Here is a 20,485-nt window from a genome sequence, read left to right as displayed (position 1 = left end):
AAAGTATACAAAGCGCTATAAAAATCAAACAGCAACTTAGTTTTAAATCTTTTATTTAAATTTTACAAATATTTTTATCAAGAAATTTCTTTCTTTTCAATTCAAATCCTTCTCGGAATTACATAAAGGCATTCCAGTACCTCCGTTATCCATATGTTCACTAATAATTACATCTTTTAATACAGCAAACGTACCTTCACTATCAATAGTTTTCACATCCTCACTCTTTTTAGAAACTTCATCCTCAGCTTCATCCCAAAGCAGTGAAAAATTCTTTCTTATTTCTGTGAAGTTAGCTGTAAGTTCTGAAACGCTTGGAGAAATAATACGACTAACAAAATCATCAGTGACACACTGACCTGCTAATAATGGATTGATATTTGATATTATAAGAGGAAAAACTTGACTGTTTGTTTGATTCGAATTTTTATCTACATCATTAGAATCTGTGCCATTATTTGTATTACTTGTATTTGTTTTATTTGAGTCTGTATTGTTTCTATTATCTTCATTGATATCAAAATTGTAATGCGCTTTAGTAAACCAGTCTCTCAAATTTTCTTTATCCAAAGGTTTATTCGCCTCAGTAGTCATATCAACGATTTCGTCTTGCAAACGTTTAATTAAACTTTCTAAATCTGTTATTTGTTTATCTATATCATGAGAGGGTCCCATATCAAATGGTTTATATGGTGACTCTATGGTTAATCTTCTGGTATTTATGAATTCATCTTCGGATTGCCTATTACTTTCCGTTCGGATCTTTTCTATTAACGCATCGAGGTTCGCACTAAAACTTTTCTTGATTCTATCCATGTTCATAATTTATACCTGTAAGTAAAATTCATAATATTATAGGTAGGTATACTTAATTTGATCTATTTTCCTATATGTTTTATAATATAGTTTCTCCGATACCTACTTAATTGGGAAAACTAAATTGCGAGTTTGCTCACTTGGATAAAGGATCCAGCGGTGCACAAAAGCATAGATAATATGTATTATGAATAGGAAAACGCCTTGTTGTGCGTCTTCCAGCCGTATCTATAGAGCGTACTTGACTATGCTCAGATTTAAGACATTGTTAAAACGAGACAGCGTTATATAGCTGACATAAATCTGTCTCGTTTTAATTCAAAAGTCAGAATACGCGGTATATATACCTACGCCTGATAACTATTGTTGGAGTTAGTTAGTGAAAAACTGCCTAAAACTATATGGCAGCGCCATGAAGATCGTCCTTTAACGATGACCAACGTTTGAGACAACGACTAACTTAGGTAGTTGTCTGATTGCCGACGATCAGTGAGAAACGAGTTAAGCTAAAAACTAGAAACTGCAACGAGAAGCGAGCTGCGAGTGTATAGGTACTTAGTTAGGATTTTATTTATTTTACATCTAATTCGAACGGCAGTGCGACTTACACTAACTATTATTATAGATGATCATTCGTATTTTGTTTTGAAAAGGTAAAACAAATGACACAATAAAGGATTTTGAATAGTAGTGATAGTTTTGTTGCTGGGCTGAGCGAGTGTGTGAGGGCGAGTCAAGGCGAAAATCATACCTTTTCATTCTTTCCTTACACTCTTCTAATTTGGCTCTCTTCTTCTGCAGCTCGCAAAGGTTGGGTTCGGGGAGAGGTGGGGGAGGGGGTGGAGGTTCGCAGCCCGGCCAGGGGAGGTCGGGGTGCGCTGCTTTGAGGTCCCGTATTTTGTCACACCTGTAGGGGGGACCCAAGCATATTAAACAGTGTTGCAGAACAGTTTCTTTATCTGAAGTCACAACTATGAATTTTGACGGCCTCCCTGGTTCAGTGTTAAGTGGTCTTATTAGTGGGAGTTCCCGAGTTCAATACGCGGCAGGGGTGTGGAATTTTATCATTTCTAAATTTCTGGTCTGATGGGAGGCTTCAGCCGTGGCTAGTTATCAAGGCGACAAAGCCACGCACCGCACCGCGTGGTTAATGCCGTGTAGAAACCAAAGGAGCATGGGTTTAATGACAACTGCCATAACCCTTCCAGGTTAGCCCGCTTCCATCTTAGAATGCATCATCAATTACTACCACGTGAGACTACGGTAAGAGCTAACTTGTATCTGAATAAAAAACTTTTAAAAGCTTGTATGGTAATCGTCACACCTAGCGTGCCCAGTTTCTTCTCTTTTAACGGTGCACACTATAGGCTGCTTTGTCACCTTAACTGGAAGGTTCTTTATCTTCTCGATGCACAGAGCGTGGCAAGATGGCGGTGGGGAGGGCGGTTCAGCGTTCGCAGGCTGAACAGGCGGGCATATCTTGAAATAGTAAAATTTTCTATTATGATCAGGCGCAGTTTTGGTGAGCGCTGTGGCATTGTTCACGACAGTTAGGGAACTTCTAACAAAACGTCAAGGCTTCGACGTCACTGGCAGGCCAAATTTATTGAAATGTATTGAACATTTGACGCAGGTAGCCCTATAAAGTAGCCCTATTTATCTTTGATTTTACGTCATACCTGCTATCATACTAATATTATAAAGGAGAAAGTTTGTATATGTGTGTGTGTGTGTGTGTGTGAGTGTGAGTGTGTATGTTTTTTACTCCTTCACGCAAAAACTACTCGACGGATTGGGCTGAAATTTAGAATGGAGATAGATTATACCCTGGGTTAGCACATAGGCTACTTTTTATCCCGGAAAATCAAAGAGTTCCCACGGGAATTTTAAAAACCTACATCCACGCGAACGAAGTCGCGGGTATCCGCTAGTTTGACATATCATCGATTCAGGATCAAACTGAGAGTTTCCTCATTCTTCATACCTGCCAAATTTCGTGATTCTAGGTCAAGGGGAAGTACCTACCCTATAGGTTTTCTTGACAGACACGACGGACGAACGGACGGACGGATGGACTGACGGACGGACGGACGGACGGACGGACAGACGGACAGACAGACAACAAAGTGATATGATCACTTTGACTGTCTATCTGTAAGGGTTCCGTTTTTCCTTTTGAGGTACGGAACCCTAAAAAAATAGACTATAGGAGAATATACGACATCACACGAGTAGCAGGGAGATAAGAGATCTATGTCCAGCAGTGGGATTACCTACCTTTATACCAGCTTTGATCTTTTGCCGGATCTTCTGTTCCTTGCAAGGGTCTGGTGGCGGTGGTGGTGGCGGAGGTTCGACGGTGCATTTCTTTGTCTTCATTCTTTCCTCACGTATTTAGAAAACATGATAGGCATGTTTTTGAAGCGGCTGATTGTTACTAAAAGTCATTTTTGGATGAAAATGATGTAATTATTTCATGAGATGAAAATTGAAAAGAAAACCTAACTGTCTAAACTTCTGTCATAAATGCTATCATTTTTTGAACATGAACATTTTAGTTTACTTTTTTACATAACTTAGGTTTTATGGCTTTTAAAAAGTTCTATGGTTCTACTTGTATGCTCACCTATCTATATAATAATAGTCTTAAAAAATTCGATGCTCTGATCAAACGATGCAAATTGTCAACCGTCTTCCAAAAAATTCTCAATCTCTCAATTCGGCCCGTTGTTATTTGTTAATGTAGGTACATCATCGATTTTTCGAGGTTTCTGGACCAATTCTTATGAGTTTTAGAGACATTGATTCCTGACTATAAAATACAAATATAATCATACTTAATATTAAAGGCCAGGTATTTTTTTTCTCTCTCGTCTGGCTTTACAAAGATTAACCAATGTCAAGTTTGTAGTTACTTGCAACAAGTCAGTTAAACTATACAAAAAAAAAAAAATACAAGTATGGACCCCGTCTGTGCCGGCGCTCGCTGACATACGCACGGCACCTCCTCAGAGTGCTTTCCAGTCAGTTTTAACAAAAAAAAAACATTCCAAAAAAGCAGAGCACGCCCGCCAACCAACATCAACACAGACAAAGTCAAGGCCAGGTATGCGACACATAGTAGAATCATACTAATGTACTCTAGTGTGGTAGAATCCACCTTACTGACGATGATGCGACATTCTGCTCGAATTGTTAGTTTTTTTAAAGAATATTAGCCATGCTAACCATGACTAATACTCCCCTTTCCCCTCCAATTAAGGTTAAAGCTTGTGCAAGGAGTGGGTACGACAATAGTGCAACGGGTGGGGTTTGAACGGCAGACCTTTCGGAATTCAGTCCGCTCCTCAACCGTTGGAGCTATCGAGGCTCCAAAGTCTAAGTTATCTTATTAGTACCTCTTTTTTTCGAGGAGGAAATCTTCTTATCTTATACTGCCTACCTAAATTAATAAAATCAATAAACATGTTATTTCATACAGATTTATTTTGTCTTTCAATTTAGATCTATTGACTCATCACTGATCACAATACTTTTTGAAGATTGTGTCTGCGGTAATTTCATCATCATCATCACTATCGTCATCATCTTCTGTGTCGTCAGCGAACATGGAGAACAGTTTACTTTTCAACATCGTGAATATACTCTGGTTATTGTTATCTGATTCAGGACTATGGCCGTGTTCATGACTTATATTTTCAGGCGGTATTCTACGTACTATATTCGGATCATCTTCGGGGGAACTCTTGTCTAACCTCGAGTTTATAATGTTTGTCATACTAAGACTTTCCTTTACATCTTTCACCGTTGATATAGTTGCTGATACAGCTGAAGTTACTCTTTCGAAAGCTGCTGTTGCTGACTCTGCCATTTTGCTCATATTAATACTATCTTTAACGCTAGTAGCGTAATCTTGAGTATTTGTTAATGTATTACTTATTACACTTTTAATTCTTGTTAAACTCTTGTTTTCGCTATCTGAATCGTCTTTGCTTTTTATGTTTGTAAAAATACTTGTTATCTTTGTTAAACTACTTTTGTTTGCCTCTGCATTGTCCTCTTGACTTTTGAAGGGGTTGGTTAACATATTTGTTATCTGGCTTAAGCTTGATTTTTTAGTAGTTTCGTTGTCCTGGCTTTTAAATATGTTGCTTAGGGAACTTTTTATCTTTGTTAAATTACTGCTTTGGTTGGCTTCCGCACTGTCTTCTTTACTTTTAAAAGGGTTCGATAATATACTTGTAATCTTGCTATAACTTGATTTTTTACTACTTTCGCTGTCTTGGCTTTCGAATGTGTCCGTTAGAGAACTTTTAATCTGAGTTAAACTACTGTTTTGGCTATTTTCTTCATTGTCTTCTTGACTTTTGAATTTGTTAGGTAATATGCTCGCTACCTTCTTCAAGATTTTATTTTCTATATCTCTTGGTTTATTTGACTCTAACGCATTGCAACTGCCGCCTGTAAATGTGTTAACAGTTTCTTTTGTTTTATTGATAACCGTATCCACAATACCTTTAACGCCAGATGTGAAATTTTGCACAACTTCGGATTCAAGTATGCCTTCATAACTACTTTTATCAACGACACTTTCTTTACTTTTAGGTTTTTCCAATACATAATAAGTGGGGTTTTCTTTACCACATTTCGGTGGTCTGATACCAATGGTTTTTTCACATTTTTCTAAACAGGTTGCACTTGCTTTCTTTGCCATTGTCACAGTCGTACTTAGACATGATGATAGATACTCCTTTAATTTGGCTTCGTCTTTATATTGTGGGCATTTGGGATAAGACTTGCAATCGGTTGCTTCTTTCTGACATTCCTTTTTGTTGTTTATTGGGAGACTGGGTGGGCATGGTCTTTTCTTTCCATCCTCTTTGATGCTCGAACTTGACAGAGTTGTAGAGGGGTTCTCAAAAGTAGTTTTCTTTCCATCAGAACTCATAGTACTACTGGAACCGTTATCCTCTTTTTTGGAATCTTTTGAAGTGTTTGATGATGATTTTTTAAATGGAATGTCTCTATGTATAGGGTATTTTGGACAAGCTGTTGAATTAACTTTACAAAATGGTTGTATGACTTCTCTGCTATATTTGTATCTATTATGTGTGGGTTTTCCAAATAATGAGCCTTCTGAGCTTGTGAGAACTTCTTCAGTAAAAGTTTCTTTGACAATACTTACAGTGTCGTCTTCAGGATCCCTAATTAGCTCACAGAACTCAAAAACTTTTATATTATCATCTTTACATGTTGTATTTGTGTCTTTAGGAGTTGGTTTTCCCTGTGTATGATCGGAAGACATTAAGTTAACACTAATTATACTTGTTTGCGTTTCTTTATCTGTTACGGTTACATTTGAACTAAGCGATGGGTTATAAACATTTGAGTTGGAAGCTTTAGAATTCATAGTATTTTGTTCATCATTATGAGTTTCTTTTTGATAAACATTTGAAGGGCTCTATTTTTCTTTTTCTATTTACATTATTATATTTTATTATATTTTCTATGAATTTTGAATCAAAATGTGATGTCCTATTTTACGTCACAATGATTGACGAATATAGACTTCCAATTTTTCTTCTCCATTGTCCAAACTCTATGCAATTTTATCAAAAGGTTTATTTACGAACCATAGTGATAAAGAACAATTTCATCCCGGTATATTTTGGGTATTTCTTGCTAGTTCTTTTAATTAGAAAAGGCATTCCAAATCCGTGGTTAATGATTTGATGATTCAAAAGTAGATACCTACCTAATGGTAAAAGTTTTGTTGGATAAAAAATACATATTATTATTTATATTATATTCTAATCCTTTCTTAGTGGGGATATAGGTACGTTATAGAGAATGCATACCTGCACTGCACAATCGCTTTTTTATAGACATGAGTATCAACCAAGGATTTTAGCTGTTTCTCCTTTTTTTCACCACTAATGTAATTTTATAAAACATTGCGATAATAGTCTTGTGATTAAGATGTCTGTCTGCCTTCTATTCACGAGGTCAGGGGTTCGATCTCGGTACCTCTAACTTTTCGGAGTTGTTGCTTTAACGGTGAAGGACAACGTCGTTAGGAAAGCTTTATACCTGAAAGTTCTCTATAATATTCTCAAAGGTGTGTCAAGTCTAACAATTCACATTGGGCCAACGTGGCAGACTATGACCCAACCCAACTGGCTACATTTAAAGGAAAGTTGCTCATATCATTCGATTCCTCAACAGGATAACGATAATTAGTGTCAGTCCCTAGCCGTAAGTAAATTGTATTTTAGATGATTTAGATAATTTAGCTTAGTTTAACTTAACTTTACTTTAACTTAATTTCCATCTTATTATATTCTTTTAAAATTTATAACTTAGGTATTTTTTCATAGTCCTTAGGTTAGCTATTATATTATATTTTACATTTTACTGTACGACTTATGTTTATGTTAATGCACGCTGTGACTGCCCGTAAGTGGAGTTGCATAAGAGCCATAGAATGTAAGGAACAACATGTATAATTTAAATGTGTAACTCTGTGGGCGGTACTATAGTAAAAAAAAACCCTTCTCATTCTGGGAGAAGACGTGTGCTCAGTAGTGGGCTTGCAATGGGTTGATCATGATGATTTCATATTATCTAACAAGTGTAAATTAAAAATTTATAACACCCCCGACAAGTGAAGGTTACAGTAACTAGAAAAGAGATGATGATAACTTTCAAACGGCTGAAACGATTTTCTTGGATTATAGCTAAGAACACTCTCGATCAAGCCACCTTGCAAACAAAAAAAACTAAATTAAAATCGGTTAATTAGTTTAGAAGCTACGATGTCACAGACAGATACACAGATACACACGTCAAACTTGTAACACCCCTCTTTTTGGGTCGGGGGTTGAAAATTATAAAAAATGAAAATCAGTTTTTAAAAACTCATATGCCTTTATTTCGTACTGGTGCGTTTGCCTTACAAATATACTTAGTACAAATAAAATGAAACTATTACATTGTATACTTATTATTATGACGTGAAACGTAGGTATCACTTAAATCGATATGCTTTCGGGGTCAAAAGCAAACAATATAAATCTAAAAGGTCTTCACCCACTACATCGTTACTGCACATAAGTTTAGTATTTTGGTGCTTAAAATTTACGAGACATTTCACCGCGATTAATAGCCTTATCTTGTGACAGAAAAGCTGGCTCATTTTTAGCGCAAAGGATCAGCCTGGCTGTCCAGTGCGGAAATGCAGCCAGTAGGTATTTTTGGCACCATTCTAAACGGGCATGATTTGGCTAATGATAAGGCTAGCTTTAAGTTTTATTATAACAACATTTTCAATTAAAGAAAAATATTATTTACTTCTCCATTAATTTTTTATTTAGCGTTATGTTAGTGTACTTATTGTATACAGTGCGAAAATTTTGATAATTGTTTCAAGGGAAAACAACTATTCAAATTTCATGCTATTCAATATTTTTATAACATCTCGGTCGTATTGGGTTACTGTTTCATCGGAATATCAGAGTGAGGGAATAGAGAGTGCATCTGTATTTGCACACACAATTATTGTGCACTATAATAACATGCATTATCACCTGCGTAGATTGCTTGTCCTAACTGAGATTGGCCGTCGTGGTTGAAATTCGGTTTGGACTTAGGACTTTTAGTTAAGTCCATTATGGACATATTATTATTTACCGTGAACAAAAAATCTGATTTATTCATTAAAATATTTTCTCATACATTTTCCTAGACTTGATATTTGAACATTAGGCACTAAGTTTTACATACAATTTGACCCAACTTATACATACTTATAACATGAGGTTACATAATATTTTGTAGTGAGCGAAAACCTTTTGATAATAAATAAGAAACATACAAAATAATATAATGTCATTGATAGGTTTCATGAAATATTTTAATGTGGACTTTTTCATTTTTTTTTCAATTAATCTTTATTTAAATCAAAATTATGAAAATAAATGAAGCGAAAAATATACATTTCTTTGCAATAAATAAAATAGAACTGTATTTACAGACATCGCTGGTCTTACGAATATTAAAATTTTATTTCACTAGCTAATATCCGACATGCATTATTATAATGCCGACTCGCAGGTCACCTAAATATATACGATAATGGTACAACAGTGGATTAGTGCCAACAACAACTGTATAAAGTTTCAATGCAATTAAATGAACAATGCGCGAACGCATAGGTAACGAACACTCAAATATTAATTTTAATTTAAATGAAGGTGTAAAATATATAAGAGATTATAGCTCAAGAATCATAGTAATATTGTATCAGTGAATTGAAAACTAAACGATGGGATTCGATGATTTTTTACCATTAATTTTTTACAGATAAAAATTACTTTCTTTATAATTTTTAAATATGTAGGTACGTAGGTATCAAAAATTGCGAAACCGGCAGGATTATATCATTTAGTTTTTGTGATTATAAAAATTATTAAAGAGTTTCCTTGAAGTGTAGGTATAAATAAAAAAATAAATTAAAAATTAAAAAAAAGTCACTTTGTTGTCACAAAACTTACACTGGGATTTCTGGTCAAGCTTCCAATTATATTGTTATTCATTTTTATATGTGTTTAGTTATGAAACTATGCAAATATAGATTTTTTAAGACTTGTAAGATTTTAAAAACCTACAAGTGAAAAATCTTCATAATTTTAATTATGAGGCACACTTTTAGAGTGTAAATATATTTAATATTCAAATATTATTATTCAAAAATTTATTTTGCATTAAAGCTACGGCTTTATAAATGAAAAATATCAGAAAAAGTCCACAATTTCTTTGGCGATACAATTATTGCTTCACATAAAAATTATCTAGAAGAAAAAAAAACCGCATGTAAAGACATCACTACAAGTCTTTGGCATACCTCTAAACTGTATGTTATTGCAAAAAATCTCATATATTATTAAAATATATATTTAACAAAATATTCTATCGGATACAGAAAATTGTTAAGTACTAAGCCATGTATTTACAAAAATAAAATAAAACAAAATGGACGGAAACGATAAGATTTCAAAAATATTCAATTTTACAAACTAAAAACAATTTCTACATTTTACATTTGAACATATAATTCATACCTCATCACATTTCTGTGCTGATTACACAATATTTACGTTTACTGATAGTAATACACTGTATTTAAGCAAATTAAAAACTAATTATAAAAAGTAAAAAAAAGGAAAGAAAACAGGAAATAATCTCATTGTAATTTCAAAAACATTAAGAAACTTTAAGTACTTTGCATAATATATTAACTTTGTTCACAAGCATTTTTGAATGCATTTCATATAAATACATAATAATTACAACAATATAAAAAATAAATTAACTTATACGAACAGTAACAGTAATAAAGGGGCGCAAAATATTGCCTTGTGCTTTAGACAGCTTTAAACAGATAAATAAATGAATAATAATAGTTCTTACACAAAAATATTCACTATTTGAGGTAAAAGAAATAAGGATCTTAAACACTAATTCTGACAATAAATGAAACATTAATCGTTACAATAATATTTACAGCTTACATTTAAACGAAGAATTATCAATACTTTGGCTCTCTCATTCTTTCTTTTTATTTAAAAATAATGAGTATAAATGAATTGCTTTCATAATTATTAATAAACGTAAAATTGAGAAAGCGAAAGAAAAGCGGTACTGACCTCGAAAATAAACACTTTATAGAGAATAAACAAATTGTACATATTAATTTATCTATATAATATACTGAGATTATCTAAAGGAATGATAACGTTTAACTGAAATTCTCACAGTTTTAGTGTCTTTATCACTTTTGTTCGTTGTGGCATGCCGACAGCTATTGCTCGCACGGCGCCCGGTGATATCTGAAAAGAAATTATACATTTAAAATTAGTTATAGTTTCATTTAATACTATAATTACACTTATTAATTAAAATAGAATAATCTGACGCACTCATAAATTGTAACACGTTTCTTTGTATATTATAAGTTATAACCCTAGGCCTAGATGATGCCTTCGTCTTTTTGGGATCTAGGTTTTTGCTAATCTCCCGGGAACTGTTTGATTTTTCGGGATAATCAGCTAAGTGAATGAGTCGTAAAAAAGGTAACAAACAGGCGGACAGACACATCTTCCTCTTCCCAATTATGTTATAATAATACCTACCTAGTATGGATATTATAAAAAGCAATAAAGAATCTGTAACATCATGTGTTTGTGCAAATAAAATACTTGAATCGGCTGAGCTTTCAGTTGTCCACAAAATAGTGTTTTGAATGAATTGTTACATTGATATTATTGTTCCTTCTTATGATTGCTGCTGCTTATATTACTAGTTTCTTGCCAGCTCTACTCAGTAGAATCTTCTTTCCAAACCATTGGAGGAGTCACGGACTTAGCATAAGAGATATTAGACTGTCTTCCTACATTGAATAACTAATTTTGATTTTGAATCCCATCAAAACAACTCCACAAAGCCTATCATGGTATGAAATTGAGGCGCAAAACACCTGAAGTAACTCCCTTTCAACCGTATTGAATCCGTAAGCCCCTCACTTTGGAAAACTTTAAAAGCAGTCGAATCACTTAAATTTAATGCCCTATAAGTTACCCTGGGTCCCGAGGGTAGAGGCCCTTTGTTCGCGTCCTGTGGGAATAGGGACAAATCGACAAATGTGCGAAGGAATTGTCCTTTTGGAATCGCGAGGGTATCAACTAGCCCTCTTACTTTTTCTATTGGATAATGTTTTTTTTTTTTTTTTGTGTAATTTGAAGGTAATCCATACTAACATCACTACTATTATTTTTAATTGTATCAGAAAGTTGTAAAAATAAAGAGAACAGAAAGAAAAAGTGGACAGTTTATAAAAGATCTCTACCAGTGACCCTTGGCAGTGCGAAAGGTTGTGAAGGGAGTAGAATGAGTTTTTTGTGGGCTCTCCTCAGACTAGGGCGCGTTTGGAACCCTCGTAGCTTTAGTTTTAAGTAACGTAATTAATTATCACCACTATATCGTACAAGTTTAACAATTTCGACCATCAAAAGGAGTACAATTGTACCTACCTAGGTACTATGAATAAATGATTTTGACTTTGACATTGGCTTTGAATAGATAGAATAGGAAAAAGATAGAAAGTATTCATGAAGCTTACTCATATTATTATGAATGCGAAAGTGTGTTTATTTGTTGGTTTGTCCTTCAATCACGTCGCAACGGAGCATCGGATCGACGTGATTTTTCGCAAAGGTGTTTAAGACCTGGAGCGTGAGTAGTGGCGTAGGCTACTTTTCAGTCTAGGAAATCAAAGAGTTTCCTAGGGATTTTTTAAAACCTAAATCCATGCGTACGATTCACGCGTGCGGGTACATGAGCCCGCGTTATAAATAAATATAAAATTATGTCTGTCTATTTGTTACTCTTTCACGGTCTATCCGTTGAACTGATTTTAAGCGAATCAACTATGTACCAAGAATTTAAAAAAATATAGTTCACGCGGACGAAGTCCCTAGATAACTAGGTATCACCAAAAATTATGCACACCATGATGAAACTATGATGAAAATAAATACCTAGGTAGGTAAACAAATCATTACATAGACTAATATAAATCATCATGAAGCAACACGCAGTTTTTAGATTTTTTATATTAAAACTTTAAACTATAGAATAATTTATGTTCTGTAATCAGCAAACTATATTTAATTACCCAGGAAGTACAATATACATCGCTATTGCTTCTATTCCCCGATCCGCGCTACAAGCAAATTTACAGCTCTGAGTTTCAGGTAAAAAATACCAATTATCAGGTACGTTTTTAAATCGATCGAGCATTTAAACCGCAGGCGCTAACATATCTCCCTGGCGAACACCAAACGTAGATGCTACAACTATTTATACGCACACTAATTTAACTCTTATGTATATTGTATTTAAAGGTTATATTCCTGTGAGGGGATTATAAAGAGTTTAAAGGTGTACTACGGTAGCAGTGATAAAACGTACAGATTTATTTCTACCACACCGTCATTTGTATTTTGGAGGTTGTTAAACGTGAAACGGTTTAAGGGCAGTAAAATTTCAGAACTTTAACGCGTGCGGTCGAAACCTGGTCTTTGGGGAGTCGGTAAGATTAATGCGTGATTAAGTAATTAAATTAGATACATAGGTAAGATTTATGGTAAAGTCTTCAGGCACTGAGAAATATTTGACGAAATAATTTATAAACAAAGACAGAATCCACAAAATCGACCTATGAGAAAGTGGTAGGTAATGCCGTTATGTCGGTACCTGCCAAAATTCTTCGTTGGGCTGCGTTTATGCTTTTATAATATGGTTCTAAAATAATTTTCACATTTACCATTACACTTTAAACATGCTTAGTGTAAAAATACATTGGATAAATCTAGGCCACCATAATCACAACTCCTCAACCTTGATGGTGCAAAGTACAGCATTCGTAAACGACAGGGATTCAGGAACTGTTTGTTGATGGTGAATTAATCTTGTAGCTACCGGGCTAAGACTTCAGTATTGAAGTCCAAGACCTAACTCCTCAATCCTGATGCTGTATAAGACTCATCAGACATTATTTCAACATATTGTACCAACATTGTACCTAGTCATGTTGTACGACCATCTAGGGTTACAATAGAGCAAAATATTGTGACTGAAGAATTAGGTTAGATTTGTACAATATTGTAATCTGTTTTGGTTGCCTTATAAAAAAAAAAATATTGTTTAAATAAATCATTCATTCATATTGCAGTCCCAAGCTGACGGGATTTAGGAACTATTGATGGAATTTTAAATACCAAGAGTACCACCTAGAGGTCAATGACTTCATCATTGACCTCTAGGTGGACCGGTGGATGGCGGCGGCGTAAGACCGCAGCGTGAAACGTTTAATGCGGAAACCAGCACAGAAAGAAGAAAGAAAGAAGCAGACCGCAGCGTGTGAAAGACCTTACAAGAGACCTATGTCCAGCAGTGGCCGTGGTCTAGGTTGAAGAAGAAGAAGAAGTAGAAGAAGAGGAAGAAGAAGAAGAAGAAGAAGATCTTACCACTTGGTCAGCAGGCCCGTGGCGGCGGAGTGCGAGTAGGGGCCGCCGTAGGGCGAGTACTGGGAGTAGGGCGCTGCATACGCATACTCGCTGGCTAGCGTGGCCGTGCCTGTAATGCAGAGGAACATAAATAATTAAAAAAAAAAAAAAAGTTAATAAAAAAACCGGTCGAGTGCAATTTTACGTGCAACACTGCAAGTTAGTGACGGACAGCGCCATCAGTATATGATTTAAGGAAACTAATTATATTTGGTTATGAACACTTTTTTTTTTTGTAATATAACTACAAATTCACGGGTTTACCCATTGATTTTGAAAGTGCTACCCCTACATTTATTCTAGGGGTTTACCTTAATATAGCACAAGTAAAAAAAAATTCTATCTATTTCATGATTCATGGTCAACCAGAAGTACCTTATAGATTTTGATTCCCTTTTCTTTACGGACACGACAGACAGGCAGACAAAAGGGTATATTTATATAGTCTTATATACTCTATAAGGGTTCCTTTTTCCTTTTTAGGTACGGAACCCTAACAATACAGCTTTTCTCCAAGAAAGTTAAAAACGAGTCATCTCAAAAGTGTAATAAACAATCAGGACAATACTCAAAGAAATGCCCCAAAAAATACGAAAGATGTCCACGCGAAATCCAAAGAGATACCTATCCTCGAAAAATTTTCCGCAACTCTCAACAATCTCTCACTAAGAGGCTCTCAAACGAAAATCTAATTTTCCGAAACCTCCCTCCCTACCTTGATACCATAAAACATATACCATCACACGAATTTCAGGCTTAACAAAGCGATTTTAAGTTTGAAAATCGGTTGGCATTATGAGTTTTGTCTCCGCTTTATGCTTTTGGTCTTTAATCTGCCGCAATCTGCTTATCCTGGGGGGGAATGGGGAGGGAAAATGGGGGGGGGGGGGGGGGTTAATAGCTCATTCGAGGCTCTATGCAAATAATTTTCGAGGGGGATATCATACGGGCTTTGTCTAAGCGTCTAACGAACCGTAGCACGGTTTTGATGCAAGTGTATCTAGTATGAGGTTTTGTGGGTAGGACGGAAAATTATTGTACTTAGGCCCGGCTTACGGTGGGGCGTGACTGTAAATATTATATGATCCCGTGGCTTTCGGATTTGAGAGGTAGGCGTAGACGAAATTTAATTTTACAGTAGGAGCAAAACCTGAATCTAAGTTGTTTTTTAAGAATGTTTGACGTAAATTGTACCGTTTTGATCGAAATCACCCATTTTGGACTCAATTTTAGCACCATTTTAGACCACTTCGCTTGTAAATGAGTGTATTAGTTTTTAGAATAGTGAATTTCGGACTCAATTTTAGTACCTTTAGGCTTTTTTGCTTGGAAGTGAGTTCTGATTTTTATTTAGTGATCAAAAACATGAACTTTTGAACTTATAGCCAATGTCACTCCGTGGAATAAGGGTTCTAGCAATACCCGATACAATAAAATCTGTTCAGACATTTAGAAGTTATTGTGGAACAAGAATCTTACATTACATACCTACCTACATGAACCTTGAAAAAATAACGCTTCTAGTTTTGGACAGTCGCACAATAAAATACGAGCGTAGTGAGCTCAAGTTTTTTCTTACCGTCGTAGTGCGCATAAGGGGGGTAGGGCGGCGCGGGGGGTTGCAGCACCACCAGCGCCGCCGCGTCGGGGCTGCCGGCCGCTGAAGGAGGCTCACCGCCCGCTGCTGCGGAACCCGTCGAGTCGTTGGTGGCTGAAAGATATAGCAATGTTAGCAAAAACATATAAATTAACTTTTCTATTCTCATGCTCGGCAAAGCCGTGCCGCCAAGCGATTTAGCGTTCCGGTACGATGCCGTGTAGAAACGTGTGTGATGGGCTTTAATAAAAAACTGCCGCACCCTTTCCAGGTTAGCCCGCCTCCATCTTGGATTGCATCATCATTTACCACCAGGTGAGATGGCAGTCAAGGGCAAACTTGTACCTGAATAATATTAAAAAATTCTCATAGAGTCTTCTTTAGGGTACCAACGGAACCCTTACCTACTAACACCCGTATTCACAAACGTTACTATGAGGTCTCATTGTGTGCTCGAACGCACAGTGTAGGTTCCACCAATCAGATGACTGTATCACGTTAATTAACAATGATCTGATTGGTGGAACCTACACTATGTGTTCGAGCGTACTGTGAGACCTCATAGTAATGATTGTAAATACGGCCGTTAGTCTCCGCTATCCGTCCGTCTATCAGCGGGCTGTATCTCATGAACCGTAATAGGTACCTACCTAGAGAGATGAAATTTTCACAGAATGTGTATTTCTATTGGCGCTATAACAACAAATAATAAACATTCAAAAATGGCCGTCATGAAAATTAAAAAAAAAAGCGTTATTTCTTGTACGAGTCCGACTCGCACTTGGCAGATTTTTCAAAATTGCAGAAAGGGAAAAGCAAAGTTATTTAGGCAAAGTCAATCACAGTGGGGTCGGGTCAATGAATCAGTTCGGGTTTTCACGTCGCTGACATAGTTACAAATGGCGGGTTTTAGATTCAGCCGCGCTCTTCACTCCACCGATTTGTTTTGGATTTTGCCTTTTTTCAATTCGTGATATAAATTGTTTTAAATAATCAATCGACCTATACGCGTCCTTTGCTGGAGCATAGGTCTCTTGTAGGGACTACTACAGCCGTCAACCAGCGGCTTCCTGCAACTCTTTTGGTGTCGACTGCGGGTTTCAGGGGTCTTTGCAAGGCCGCCATTTCAGCGCCTTGGGACCCCAATGTCTAAAACCGTTTTAAATAAGGGCGTGTCTTAAAGAAACGTACTTCCTTCTTTGAAACGTTTTAGAAGATAAATTAATAATTTAAAAACTTTCTTCGATCCGAAAAATATCTGTAAAACTTCTTTAGACACTAAAGTCCAAAGAAGTTTTACTTCAAAAACTGCTGTTCTGTTTTGCGGTCATTTTAAATAAGAACGTTACTTCTGTCCAAAAAAGATCTGAGTTAGTCTCAAGCTGGGTCTAAAGAAGTATAACTTCGTAAAACTTTAACTACAGAAATATCTGACCTCATTTTGAAAACAGGTGCCGGAAATCAGTTAGCGGTACCTTCCAACTTGACCTCTAAAAGTTACCGTGTAACCGCAAGCCAGGATCCCTTGCAGGTACAGTTATCATGCCTTCACAGCTTGTCACCGCAGACCTTGGGCGTGACTAATCATGACAATGATGTGATGATGGTTATCAATGAAATGATCATTACGTTTTGTGTCACGACCTTTATTGCTTACTGGTTGATTGATGTTTGTTTATCGAACTCAAATTCGAATTATTTATATCAAGTGACGGAAAGAGCTTCTTTGGAGTTTCTATACCTAATCAAATCAGAGATGAGGAGATCCGTAGGAGAGCCATAAAAGTCTCAATAGCTCAACGGTTAAGGAGCGGAGAAAGGTCGGCAGTTCAAACCCCCACCCGTTGCACTATTGTCGTACTCCTAAAACAAGCTCTACGCTTAGTTGGAGGGGAAAGGGGAGTTTTAGTCATGATTATGAATATTTTTTAATCAATAAAAAAAATTGCATGGATTAGCTCAACTCTTGAAATCTTAAAGTTCAAATGCCAATATTTTCGTAGTACGCACTAAGAAGCATCGCAAAGTAAAATAAAAAATTTAACTAAGACTCGTCATTGACAAGTGTAAATTAAAAATTTATAACACCCCCGACAAGTGAAGGTCACAGTAACTAGAAAAGAGCTGGTAACTTTCAAACGGCTGAACCGATTTTCTTGAATTACAGCCAAAAATACTCTCGATCAAGTCACCTTTCAAACAAAAAAGACTAAATTAAAATCGGTTCATTAGTTTAGGAGCTACGATGCCACAGACAGATACACAGATACACGCGTAAAACTTATAACACCCCTCTTTTTGGGTCGGGGGTTATTAAAATTGAGGATCAATAAACTGTTCTACCCCTCAACAGCATAATTACAGTAACCAAGACGTAAGAGCGGAAATCATGACAATGCAATAGTGTAAGATGTCGCGACCACATCCTGGTGGGAACGGACAGCTCCCAGTAACACAAGACGCGTGCGCATGTAACACTACCCACCTCACTCCGATCCTAGCTTTGTTGTGGGATGATACTTTTATACTTTGTCTATTGTACCATTTTTATCTCGATGGTCTAGTCACTAGACCATCAAGGTTCAAACCCAGGATCCTCCTCATTCAATGAGGAGGATCCTGGGTTTGAACTCGGTTGAAAAAAGAAGTTATCGAGTTTTTGTCTTAAATACCTAAGAGTTGGAAAATTAGAAGGCCTGCATGCCTTGTGGAGCACGTCAAACTTTTTGTTACTGCACCCTGTTCTTTCTCCGGTCATGTCGGACTGCATGAGCAAAAGCTAAGTTGAAAAAAGAAAAAGACTTCTGTTTCCTTTAAAATGGAGTAGCTTCTCCAAGGACCGAGTTGACAAAGATGAATCAACAAAACCTAGAAGGTACAAGTAGGTACCTACCTACCTAATTGAAAAAGTTTTCAACAACCAGACTGTGGTTTGCACTAAGTGGTCTGGTGTTTATTAAGTCAAAAGAATTGAAGAATATTTTTTCACATTTAAAATAATTTTCTTTTCAAAAAAATTATAACCAGTGTCACTCTGGATGGTCTAGCGACAGATACATCCATACATCCAAATCTGTTCATTAGTGGTATAAAGAAACTTACCTACATACATAGGTATACATACTTGAACCCTGAAAAACATTATGTATACTTGCCTACTGCTTTTTTGAGCAAACATGTAAAAATATTTAAAACATATTTAAAATCGGTTCGCAATACTTATCGATATTTATATCGATTATCATTTTAATCGAAAGGGCCTTTTTCCCATGGCACCAACTCTCAAGGCTTGACCGCATCTCATCTCTGCGGTCAATCGTATCATAATATCATATCCGTTATTTTATTTCACCTGTTTTATTTATCACATGGGAATTATTTCCTATTACCTACTTACATAATGAAACAATATGATAGGAGAGCGTGGATTTGACTTTCCGCTCGCTTTAGCAATGCGCGGGACTGCAATCCATACCAGCTATATTCATACTGATAGTTTTATAAATGCTTAACAAATCTCCTCTGGTACGGCTCTGAACTACGTCTCTTCCGTCTCAGCATACGCTTAGATTAACGAGAAGATCTTCTTCTTGACCTGTATCCCAAGCTATGCAACATGTCTTTTTCTTCCACTCCCTGTCATACGTCAACACATTTTTCACCCCTTTTACACACACACACACACCCCCCTTTTTTTCTTTGGTCTTCCACAGACATATTTAACATTCTTCTAGTGACATGATTTTCATCCCTCCGCATTACATGCCAATCTATTACCCCTCACCTTTTCTACCACTGGCGCTTCTTTCAAACTTCCCCTTACATATTCATTCCTTATCTTATCCATTCTTATCATACCACATATCCATCCCAATTCCTAACATACCTAAACCAACAAGCCTAGTGGGAAGATACCAGAGTAAAGTCATTGTTACTTACCAGAATGAGGAGTGTAGTGGTGAGCTGGATGGTCGTAGGGCGCGTCAAACAGCTCGCCGTAGTAACCCGTGCCTCCGCCGAGCTCCGATAGCAGCTTGTATTCGTCCTTTAGACTCCACTTCGATGACGACCATAGCTGGAACAAAATCAGTCTTTGAGCACCTAACTAAACAAATTAAACTTCAAACATGCTTTGAACCATTAAACTAGACTATTCCTATTTAGAAAATGGCACTAATTGTACTTGCATGTAAACCGGCCAAGTGCGAGTCAGATACGCGCACCGAGGGTTCCGTACTCGGCTATTTTTTTCTACATTTTGCACGATAAACCAAAAACTGTTATCATAAAAATAAATAAAAATCTGTTTTAGAATGTAAAGGTAAAGCCCTTTCATATCATACCTCACTTGGTATAGTTATCATACTTTGAAATTATTTGTTCATGAACAATTCTTTTTGGCATGTAAGAACCACCAATTCACGATTTTCGGATTTTTTCCTTTACTTTGCTGTAAGACCTACCTACCTGCCTACATGAAAATTTCATGATTCTAGGTCAACGGGAAGGTTTATACCCTATAGGTTTTCTTGACAGACTATCATTTGTATGGGATTACGTAACAGGGAGATCGCTATACTTACTAACTTCTTTCCGTGGATAATCTTTAATAGGTACTTACATTAGAGTATATTTGGTCGCCATTGTAATGACTTCTCTGTCTTTTGACGTCATCCTCCGAATGGCTGTTGAAGTCTCTATTCTCATCTGTGGACAAAGTAACTTTATAAATAAATCTTTTACTTACAATAATTATTTTTACATTATCTGCTATAAAACATAAAAGTGATGGGTTCGATTAAATTCGAAAATAGCTAGGTAAGTGAAGTTTATTCCTCCGCCATTTTCTTTGTGTTCAGCTCAAAGGTTTGTCACCCACCCCATTTCACTATTTAATAATTTAGCTATCTATCTATAACTTTGAATAATTTTCTCAATATGCATTACA

The 20,485-nt window shown here is 36.1% G+C and overlaps 4 protein-coding genes across 4 annotated transcripts in view; all 4 read right to left on the bottom strand.

The window, feature by feature from the left end:
- Positions 1-48: 48 nt before the first annotated feature.
- On the bottom strand, positions 49-821 carry LOC123877444. The gene has a single exon (XM_045924246.1). The coding sequence runs from the start codon at positions 814-816 to the stop codon at positions 97-99; it is 720 nt and encodes a 239-aa protein (XP_045780202.1). The 5' UTR covers positions 817-821; the 3' UTR covers positions 49-96.
- Positions 695-3,336, bottom strand: LOC123877446 (wiskott-Aldrich syndrome protein family member 1-like). The gene is made up of 4 exons (XM_045924248.1): positions 3,094-3,336; positions 2,141-2,295; positions 1,568-1,723; positions 695-831 (listed from the first exon to the last, which is right to left on the bottom strand). The coding sequence occupies exons 1-4, from the start codon at positions 3,193-3,195 to the stop codon at positions 819-821; spliced, it is 426 nt and encodes a 141-aa protein (XP_045780204.1). The 5' UTR covers positions 3,196-3,336; the 3' UTR covers positions 695-818.
- A 950-nt stretch (positions 3,337-4,286) lies between these two features.
- LOC123877434 (protein BIG GRAIN 1-like D) lies at positions 4,287-6,357 on the bottom strand. Its single transcript, XM_045924230.1, has 2 exons — positions 5,144-6,357; positions 4,287-4,993 (listed from the first exon to the last, which is right to left on the bottom strand). Exons 1-2 carry the CDS (start codon positions 6,224-6,226, stop codon positions 4,334-4,336), a joined length of 1,743 nt encoding a protein of 580 aa, XP_045780186.1. The 5' UTR covers positions 6,227-6,357; the 3' UTR covers positions 4,287-4,333.
- Positions 6,358-13,897: 7,540 nt separating this feature from the next.
- LOC123877438 (paired box protein Pax-5) overlaps positions 13,898-20,485 on the bottom strand; it is a 105,588-nt gene continuing 99,000 nt past the window's right edge. Inside the window, exons 8-11 of the mRNA XM_045924239.1 lie at positions 20,159-20,244; positions 19,477-19,612; positions 15,520-15,651; positions 13,898-14,010 (exon numbers count right to left, since the gene is read on the bottom strand). Of these exons, the coding sequence (XP_045780195.1) occupies positions 13,898-14,010; positions 15,520-15,651; positions 19,477-19,612; positions 20,159-20,244 (467 nt within the window). The remainder of the gene's footprint in view (positions 14,011-15,519; positions 15,652-19,476; positions 19,613-20,158; positions 20,245-20,485) is intronic.

Source organism: Maniola jurtina, chromosome 23 (assembly GCF_905333055.1).
Source record: "Maniola jurtina chromosome 23, ilManJurt1.1, whole genome shotgun sequence".
Taxonomy (NCBI): Eukaryota; Metazoa; Arthropoda; class Insecta; order Lepidoptera; family Nymphalidae; genus Maniola; species Maniola jurtina.
The sequence above is the reverse complement of the archived record's forward strand: the minus strand, read 5'-3'. Positions and strand labels throughout refer to the sequence as shown.

Bases quoted from the DNA above. Each gene is read 5' to 3' on its own strand.
- LOC123877446 (XM_045924248.1), bottom strand. From the start codon at position 3,195: ATGAAGACAAAGAAATGCACCGTCGAACCTCCGCCACCACCACCGCCA. The intron at 2,296-3,093 runs GTAGGTAATCCC...TACTATTTCAAG, and splicing joins AGATCAAAGCTGGTATAAAG to ATATGCCCGCCTGTTCAGCC. The intron at 1,724-2,140 runs GTGTGACGATTA...TCCCCCCTACAG, and splicing joins GAAGAAACTGGGCACGCTAG to GTGTGACAAAATACGGGACC.
- LOC123877434 (XM_045924230.1), bottom strand. From the start codon at position 6,226: ATGAATTCTAAAGCTTCCAACTCAAATGTTTATAACCCATCGCTTAGT. The intron at 4,994-5,143 runs TTAACTCAGATT...CAAAGCAGTAAT, and splicing joins AAAATAGCCAAAACAGTAGT to TTAACAAAGATAAAAAGTTC.
- LOC123877444 (XM_045924246.1), bottom strand. From the start codon at position 816: ATGGATAGAATCAAGAAAAGTTTTAGTGCGAACCTCGATGCGTTAATA.